The sequence below is a fragment of the Oratosquilla oratoria genome, unplaced genomic scaffold (assembly GCF_046742065.1).
Source record: "Oratosquilla oratoria isolate Oo_2021 unplaced genomic scaffold, ASM4674206v1 SCAFFOLD72, whole genome shotgun sequence".
Taxonomy (NCBI): domain Eukaryota; kingdom Metazoa; phylum Arthropoda; class Malacostraca; order Stomatopoda; family Squillidae; genus Oratosquilla; species Oratosquilla oratoria.
Genome location: NW_027467736.1, coordinates 761,089 through 771,088, shown reverse-complemented (window position 1 = coordinate 771,088; position 10,000 = coordinate 761,089). Strand labels below are relative to the sequence as shown.

The window sequence follows — 10,000 nt, the reverse complement described above, 5'->3', positions numbered from 1 at the left end:
GGAGGGAGTGAACATGAGGGGACGTCCTAGGATGAGATGGATGGATGGGGTGAAGGGGGCTTTGGGGAAGAGGGGAATGTCTGTTGAGGAAGGACGGGAGAGGACAGAAGACAGGGGTGAATGGAGAATGGTTGTATTTGGAAAATGTTGTGATGCATGAGGTGGATTGGACGGGGGAATGGGGGTGAGGTAGTGTGTGTGAGCAAATATTTTTGACGTAGCCCGAAGGGATTTCTCCCCGTCCTCTCCTTTATATATGGGGGGACGAAGAGGGGGGGTCGCCGATTTAATGAAGCGGCCTTGCTGTGGATGTGCTGTGTCCTGCGACACTGCTTCTGACCCAGGGCAGTGGACAGGGTGCAGGTATGACCCGTCATCTAGGAGGTGCTAAGATGGGAGGGAGGGTGGAGGGGTGTGGAGTTTTTCGGGGATAAAATGGGTGGGAATGTTTTTGTGCCTTGTCCTTTTTGGCTACCCCCCTGGTAAGGGGGAAAAAGCCTTAGTATATGTATGTATGTATGTATGTATGTATGTATTATTATTATTATTATTAATTATTAATTATTATTATTATTATTATTATTATTATTATTATTATCATTATTATCATTATTATTATTATATTATTATATTATTATTATATTATATTATTATTATTATATTATTATTATTATTATTATTATTATTATCATCATTATTAGTTATTATTATTATCATTATTATCATCATCATTATCATTATTATTATCATTTTATTATTTTTCTTTTTACTTTTTGTACTTTCCATTTTTTCTTTATAATTTTTCTTTATAATTAATCTCTTATGATATTTCATTTTTGAAAAATTGAAACTATGTGTTTTGTTTTCTCTGCTATATATTCTGTGCTACATATTCTGTATGCACGTAGGAAGAATTCAGTAAATATACCTAATTTAATTCTTTCACTGTGACCTGATAGAGAATGAATATAATCTTTTTTGTTGGTTTGTTTTCTTTGTGCTTTATATTTTGGGCTGAAATCTGTTCTAATGAGTGTTGTCTCCTTCCAATGTGAATTTGAACTATTCGTGTACATCATTTAATAATAAGTTTTTGGTTTGGATATTTGTGGATATTTGTGGTTTTGGATGTTATGATTAATATGTTGTCTACATATCTTAGCCATGTGGTGTATCTGCCTATTATTCTTTGTACTCGGACACGTACATAATGAAATATACCAAGAGTCACACAGTCATACACACAGTTGCCTGCCTACCGAGACTCTGGGGCAACTTCTGGTCAACTGCCCGCCTGGTGCCGGGACGCTGGGGGTGCCCAAGACTCCATTCACTGCGAACAATCACAAATATTCAAACATACAGTAAGGCAATCATGTATACAAACGGATAAGGTACTCACACTGGTAGACAATCAAACAAATATTCTAACATACAGTAAGGCAATCATGTATACGAACAAACAAGGTATTCATACAGGTAGACAGTCAAACATAGCAGGAGCCACACCCTCAAACACACACCTGGACGCTGAGGTGCCCAGGAACTGACCCCTGCCTACCGGGACGCTGGGGCAACTCCTTGTCACCTGCCAATCGGGACGCAGGGGGCGACCGTCGAACGATCGCCTGCCTACCGGGACGCTGGGGTGACTAGGACTCCATTCACTGCAAGCACTCACAAGCACTCAAACATGCACTCAGCCAGTCACACATACAACCACCCAAACAGGCACTCACACATGTATGCACTCAAACACACCAAAAGGCACACAATCTCAAAATAAGAGTTATCTGCCAACCGGGACGCTGGGGTGACAAGAGACTAGACACCTGCCTACCGCTGGGCAACTCCTTGTCACCTGCCCACCGGGAGGCTGGGGCAACCATGGAAAGTTCGCCTGCCTACCGGGACTCTGGGGTGACCAGGACTCCATTCACTTCTAGCACTCACAAGTATTCAAACATGCACTCAGGCAGTCGCACACAAACACTCATACAGGCGCTCACACATGTATGCAGTCAAATATACCAAAGGCACACCCTCAAACACACAGTTACCTGCCTACCGGGACAATGGGGTGACCAGGGACTGGACACCTGCCTACCGGGACGCTGGGGCAACTCCTGGTCACCTGCCTACCGGGACGCTGGGGTGACTAGGACTCCATTTATTGCCTAGCACTCACACATGTATGCAGTCAAATATACCAAAGGCACACCCTCAAACACACAGTTACCTGCCTACCGGGACGCTGGGTGACCAGGGACTGGACACCTGCCTACCGGGACGCTGGGGCAACTCCTGGTCAACTGCCACCGGTACGCTGGGGTGACCGGGGAACGATTGCCGGCCTACCGGGACGCGGGGGTGACCAGGACTCCATTCACTTCAAACACTCACAAGCACTCAAACATGCACCTAGGCAGTCACACATACTAACACTCATACCGGCACTCACTCTTGTATGAATTCAATCATACCAAAAGGCACACCCTCAAACACACAGTTGCCTGCCTACCGGGACGCTGGGGTGACCAGGGAATGATCACCTGCCTACCGGACGCTGGGGGGAACTCCTCTTCACCTGCCCACCGGGACGCTGGGGTGACCGGGGAACGATCGCCTGCCTACCGGGACGCTGGGGGTGACCTGGAAATCCATTCACTTCAAACACTCACAAGCATTCAAATATGCACTCAGCAGTCACATATACTAACACTCATACAGGCACTCACTCATGTATGAAGTCAAACACACCAAGAGGCACACAATCTCACACACACAGTTACCTGCCTACCGGGACGCTGGGGTGACCAGGGACTGGACACCTGCCTACCGGACACTGGGGCAACTCCTTGTCACCTGCCAACCGGGACGATGGGGCGACAGTAGAACGATCGCCTGCCTTCCGGGACGCTGGGGGAGACCAGGACTCCATTCACTGTAAGCACTCACAAGCAATCAATCATGCACTCAGTCAGTCACACATATAAACACTCATACAGGCACTCACACATGTATGCAGTCAAACACACCAAGAGGCACACAATCTCAAACACACAGTTACCTGCCTACCGGGACGCTGGGGTGACCAGGGACTGGACACCTGCCTACCGGGACGCTGGGGCAACTCCTTGTCACCTGCCAACTGGGACGCTGGGGCGACCGTGGAACGACCGCCTGCCTACCGGGACGCTGGGGTGACCAGGACACCATTCACTTCAAGCACTCACAAGCATTCAAGCATGCACTCAGCCAGTCACACATACAAACACTCATACAGGCACTCATACATGTATGCAGTCAAATATACCAAAGGCACGCCCTCAAACATACAGTTGCCTGCCTACCGGGAAAATGGGGTGACCAGGGACTGGACACCTGCCTACCGGGACTCCGGGGAACCTCCTGGTCACCTGCCTACCGGGACGCCGAGGCGACCGTGAACGATTGCCTGCCTACCGGGACGCTGGGGTGACCAGGACGCACTCACGTCAAACATGAGGCAAACCCGTGTGCGTTTCTCGCTGTGTACGTGTTACTGCCAGTCAACAGTTGCCAGATGTCGCTAGCCATTTATAGAATCGTCCTGTTTTCAAAAAAGGATGTGTTTGTTGGATAATCATTTCACTTTGTGTTAAGTTAATAATTAACAATTAGACTCTATAGGTAACGTTTATTCTAGTTCTAGTTAGGTATATAATTTCAAATATGATAATGATGCCATAAGAGAGCGCTGTGCAGGATTTTGCAAATAAGTACGTGTATCTGCAAACATATTGTCACGTGCTGGGAGGTTGGTACGATGCATTGCATGTAGCTAGATAATGTAGGCCCTTGTGGACACTTAGTTGTAAGCCGAGGTATTTAATATATACTATAATAAGGAGCAATGTGCCTCTGTGTATACTTCTTTCTGTGTGTGGTTGTGTACGTAATGTCTGACAAATAAGATACGCCGGAAAAACGATCTTCTAGAAAAAGTGAAGATGAAAATAGTGTGATTCAAAACTTAAACATTAAAAAAGACTAGGTAATAAAATCCTTATATGTCATTTGACAGTGACTAGGATGCGCTTTTGGTTTAAAATATAACAATTGAAAATGTTATATCAAAAGTAATCGCCTAAGCAACGAAATGATAAATTTATTTCGAAAAAATGTGCATTTTGATTTATTAATAAATAGTTAAAGGAGATCGAAATCGAATAACACGCAAATGAAATTACTGTAATAGCAAGCTATAAATGATGGAATTATTTGGAAGTTAAGAGAAATCAGAATCCCGTGATTTTCAGGAGCGTTTACACTAGTATTTCATAATCTTCCTAAATAATAAATAAAAATGTAACTGTATTCTAAAATAAAGGCAATTACCTAGAGAACATTTATTTGAATGCCTCATGCTAAATTGTTTTCATTAATTATTAGTTAGTATTTATTTGTGATTGATTTGAAATAAGTTAGGTATAGGAAATGAAACAGTAATATGGAAACATCAATGTATTTTAGCATTTGGTACATTTTTAATATGTTTAAGGCTAAATTCCTTTTCCTTTTTGTTATCTTGCCTTTCAGTAAGGCAGCTTTGCCTCTTGGTTGGCCAAACTGACGCCTAGCAATGGTCGTTGGCTGACGAGGAATTTTTCTCTTTGCCGCCTCCGATGCCTTAAAAATAGTGCAACCTGCAGTCAGAAGGAAAGTAGTAACCTGCGCAGGATTTCTGCAGGCTTTCAGCCTCTGTTCAAATACCGCAAAGGAGCTGAGCATGCAGGTGCTTTTAGTTCTCTTTAATTCTCTATTGATCATGCTTGTGAACTCATCAATGCTGGTGTCAATTGATTGATTTTCATTTGTTGTCTCTGCGGAGGTCTCGATAACGACAGCTACATCTCCTTGCTCATCGTCACATGCAGCTGGTTCTTTATTACCATGAGATACTGCATTAACAGGTGTATCAGCAAATAAGCCATCTAAAAAATTCGATGTCGGCATCGGTTTGTCGCCGTATATCACCTTATACAAGACTTCTTTTTCAGCAACAGTGCAGGCGTATAGTTGTGGAAGGCGAACTGCGCTGTACTGCGACGCTGCTAATTGATGTTTGCAAACGCTTCCTGTGTTTCCACAGAGGCAGCTGCACATGCCGATTGAGAGGTCCACATTGTAACAAATGCCCTCTTGTGAAGCTGACTTAACCGTATAAACTGTTCCTCCAGCATGAGTGACAGCGCACATTGGAATGGTGCTGGTGGAAGGTTCGCAAGAACTGTCCTTTTTGAGGAGGACATCTGACAACCGTAGACGAAGGTAATTGTTGTAAACGTCAGCCATTACCAACAGCAGCTGTGCACCGTTGTGTGCCTTGTTCCTGTACACAATTAGGAAATAATCATTACAATTATGAATTTGTTAATTACAAGAATTCCTATTATTAAAAATTTACATTAAAATTACGCTCAAATCTAAGGCTAAAGTAAGTGGGTTGCATACATCAAATATCTGAAATCAAGTATACCCCTACCATACGGTACCGCACACGTAGGCGTCATGAGGAGCAAGTGGATTCGCGACGCTACCATATCGGAGTCTTGATTATATTTATTATAGTCGCCCCTGTGTTTTTACATTCTCTCTAATCTGCTCTTAATCACATTCTCTGTGGTTTTCAAAATTCACGGGTGAAAGAGAGAACGATAGATATAAGCGGTGACTATATTTTATGATGCGAGTATTATTACGACACGTCGTACGGCTGGCAGCTAATGCTGCCCACGAGATTTAAGTCCCGTAGTGAAGTGGAGTTGCTGCAAATGACATATAAGGATTTTATTACCTAGTCTTTTTTAATGTTTAAGTTTTGAATCACACTATTTTCATCTTCACTTTTTCTAGAAGATCGTTTTTCCGGCGTATCTTATTTGTCAGACATTACGTACACAACCACACACAGAAAGAAGTATACACAGAGGCACATTGCTCCTTATTATAGTATATATTAAATACCTCGGCTTACAACTAAGTGTCCACAAGGGCCTACATTATCTAGCTACATGCAATGCATCGTACCAACCTCCCAGCACGTGACTATATGTTTGCAGATACACGTACTTCTATTTGCAAAATCCTGCACAGCACTCTCTTATGGCATCATTATCATATTTGAAATTATATACCTAACTAGAACTAGAATAAACGTTACCTATAGAGTCTAATTGTTAATTATTAACTTAACACAAAGTGAAATGATTATCCAACAAACACATCCTTTTTTGAAAACAGGACGATTCTATAAATGGCTAGCGACATCTGGCAACTGTTGACTGGCAGTAACACGTACACAGCGAGAAACGCACACGGGTTTGCCTCATGTTTGACGTGAGTGCGACCAGGACTCTATTCACTGCAAGCACTCACAATCATTCAATCATGCTCATAAGCAGATTCAGATCTCGCGTTCTTCCCTACACACATTCACCCATACATATAGTCAACCTACAAGCACACCGTTTTGCGGGGACTTCCGTGCGCTATGTACCTTGCAAATCAGTCGTTTGCGCTGCGGGGCATGCGCTCTTATCACGCGGGACCATGACACACATGCACGAGCACCACACGAAACATCCCGCATCCCACAAGAAAATCACATGCAGCATGTGACACGTGTGTGCACTTCATGGGTCATACACACACACAGACTCACACACACACGCAAACACGCAGACGCAATATAGGAGATAAAATAGTACAGTCAGACATCATAAGTGATTTCAAAGCCAATGAAAGCACAGAGATGAAAGTCTGCGACTATACATTTTATCTTCTATATTGTGTAAATACATACGTGATCTTATTTAGACAAAGTCACTTACTTTTCTTTTCATGGTGCCTGCAAGCTGCCGAGCGACGTCAATTTCCATTAAACGCCCCTTCTGTCTGGAAGAAGAAGAAACATTGCAATCAGGGAGCGTAAGCAAATTCAAAGCTATCTTTGACTACAAGCAAGACTATGCGAATATAGCTCTTATTCTATGTAATGCATTTAGGCGAGTACACACGTGCTCTCTAACTGGTAAAGTCACTAACCTTATAGCCAGGGATCCAAGCGACGTCTGGTTTCCTGAAGTCGTGTGGTCGGGCGTCTGAACTCTGCGGGTCCTCCAAGTTCCCCGATTGGCGAGGCGCGAGGGAGCCCGGAGAGCAAACCGAAAACAAGAACACAGATGTGGTCGCCCAAAAGCTAAACGGTAACAGTATGTATGAATGACTTTATTGTGTGCACACGTGCATACATACATATATACATATACATACATATATGTATATATATATATATATATGTATATATATATATATATATATATATATATATATATTTATATATATATGTGTGTGTGTGTGTGTGTGTGTGTGTGTGTGTGTGTGTGTGTGCGTGTGCATACACACACACGCACACATATGTATGTATATATATGTATATATATATATATAATATATATATATATGTGTGTGTGTGTGTGTGTATGTATGTATGTATAGATATTGTTGGCATGTTGGCATCTTTCTGTCTCGGGAGACAATGGAGTTCGCGTTTTTTCTTTTTTTTTATGCGCGCGTGTACATATGCGTGTGCTTGTGTGCGAGTGCTTTTATTTGAATATCATAAAGATTAACAGGAGTTACTCGGTGACGACCAGGCGTCTTCCCAACTCGTAATTTTTTCCCAAGAAATCGAAAGAAATCCCTTGGAGCGAAAATCGTCGGAAGATTGGCGGAGAACCTGAGGCTCCTGCTGACTCCGATGACCTCCGACAGACTCGGGTAATTTCCGACAGATTTTTTTTGCAGACTCTGACAGATACCGTTGCAGAATCTGATCAATTCCGACGGAACGGTGCATTCTGATAGACTGCAACAGAATCTGACTGGATGACAGATTTTAATAGACTCCGACATATTTTGGCAGACAGACGGAGTTGAGGAGTAGAAAGACATGTAGTAGAGAACTGAGCAGAAGCTTTACTTCACGAAAACTGAGACACAATTGAAAGACCTAGAACCACTATTATTCATAGAAAAAAAAAAAACACGCATCTTTTCAATATCAGATTTTATTGATCTCCCTTGGATCTTCAGGGTCCATCAAACGTGGTCACTGTTATCCGCATTCTTTGAGACGGTGTCAATGAATTCTTACTGCATATAGGGCCTTTGAGAAGGTTGACTTGTGCAAGGTAACCAACCTGGTCTATGTGGGACATGGGAAAGACTTTGCGTTGGAAGTGTGTGTGTGGTGTGTGTGTGGTGTGTGTGTGTGTGTTTTGTGTGTGTGTGTGCTTGTGTGTGTTTTGTGTGTGTTTTGTGTGTGTATGGTGTGTGTGTGGTGTGTGTGTTTAGTGTGTGTTTTTGTGTGTTTTGTGTGTGTGTGTGGTGTGTGTGTTTTATGTGTGTGTTTTGTGTGTGTTTAGTGTGTGTGTGTTTGGTGTGTGTGTTTTGTCTGTGTAGTGTGTGTGTGTATGTGTGTGGTGTGTGTGTGGTGTATGTGTGGTGTGTGTGTGTGGTGTGTGTGTGTGGTGTGTGTGTGTGGTGTGTGTGTTTTGTGTGTGTCTTTTGTGTGTTGTTTTACGTGTGTGTGTTGTGTGTGTTTTGTGTGTGTGTTTTGTGTTTGTGTTTTTGTGTGTGTTTTGTGTGTGTTCTGTGTGTGTGTGTGGTGTGTGTGTGTGTGGTGTGTGTGTGTGTGGTGTGTGTGTGGTGTGTGTATTTTGTGTGTGTGTGTTTTTTGTGTGTTTTTTTGTGTGAGTGTGTGTGTGTGTTTTTTGTGTGTGGTGTATGTGTGTGTGGTGTGTGTGTGTATGTGTGGTGTGTGTGTGTGTTTTGTACGTGTGTGTGGTGTGTGTGGTGTGTGTGTGGTGTGTGTGTGTGGTGTGTGTGTGGTGTGTGTGTGTGGTGTGTGTGTGTGTTTTGTGTGTGTGTTTTGTGTGTGTGTGCGGTGTGTGTGTTTTGTGTATGTGTGGTGTGTGCGTGTGGTGTGTGTGTGTGGTGAGTGTGTGTGGTGTGTGTGTGTTTTGTGTGTGTGTTTTATGTGTGTGTCTTGTGTGTGTGTGTGTTTTATTTGTGTGTCTTGTGTGTGTGTTATATGTTTGTGTGGTGTCTGTGGTGTGTGCGTTATGTATGTATGGTGTGTGTGTGTGTGGTGTGTGTGTGTGTGTGTGTGTGTGTGTGTGTGTGTGTGTGTGTGTGTGTGTGTGTATGTGTGTGTGTGTGTGGTGTGTGTGTGTGTGGTATGTGTGTGTTGTGTGGTGTGTGTGTGTTCGTGTTGTGTGTGTGTGTCAGTGTGGTGTGTGTGTGTGTCTGTCTGTGTGTGTGTGGTGTGTGTGTGTGTGTGTGTGTTGTGTGTGTGTGTTCTGTTGTGTGTTTGTGTGTGTGTGTGTGTGTGTGTGTTTTGTGTGTTTTTGTGTGGTTTATTCGTTTTTGTGTGTTTGTGTGTGTGTGTGTGTGTGTGTGTGTGTGTGTTTGTGTGTGTGTGTGTGTGTGTGTGTGTGTGTGTGTGTGTGTGTTGATGTGTATGTGTGTGTGTTGGTGTGTGCGTGTGTGTGTGTTGGTGAGTGTGTATGTGTGTGTGTTTTGTGTGTGTTGTGTGTGGGTGTGTTTTGTGTGTGTTTGTTTGTGTGTGTGTGTGGTGTGTGTGGTGTGTGTGTGTTTTGTGGGTGTGTGTGGTGTGTGGGGTGTGTGGTGTGTTTTTGTGTGTGTTGTTGTGTGTGTGTGTGTGTGTGTGGTTGTGGTGTGTGTTTTGTGTTGTGTGGTGTGTGGGTGTGTGTTGGGTGGGTGTGTGTGTGTGTGGGTGTGTTGTGGTGTGGGGGTGTGTGTGTTGTGTATGTGTGGGGTGTGTTTTGTGGTGTGTGGGTGTTGTGTGGTGTTTTTGTGGGTGTGTGTGGTGTGTGTGGTGTGGGGTGTGTGTGGGTGTGTGTGTGTGTGTGGGGTATGTGTGGTGTGTGTG

At 43.6% G+C, this 10,000-nt stretch overlaps 1 protein-coding gene and 1 pseudogene across 1 annotated transcript in view; one reads left to right on the top strand and one right to left on the bottom strand.

Moving 5' to 3' along the window:
* The window catches only part of LOC143023951 (uncharacterized), a 39,415-nt pseudogene that overhangs the window by 20,979 nt on the left and 8,436 nt on the right, over positions 1-10,000 (top strand).
* Positions 1,228-10,000, bottom strand: part of LOC143023934 (uncharacterized) — a gene marked incomplete at its 5' end in the record, with an annotated part of 16,717 nt that continues 7,944 nt past the window's right edge. Inside the window, one exon of the mRNA XM_076182605.1 lies at positions 1,228-1,333. Within this exon, the coding sequence (XP_076038720.1) occupies positions 1,228-1,333 (106 nt within the window). The remainder of the gene's footprint in view (positions 1,334-10,000) is intronic.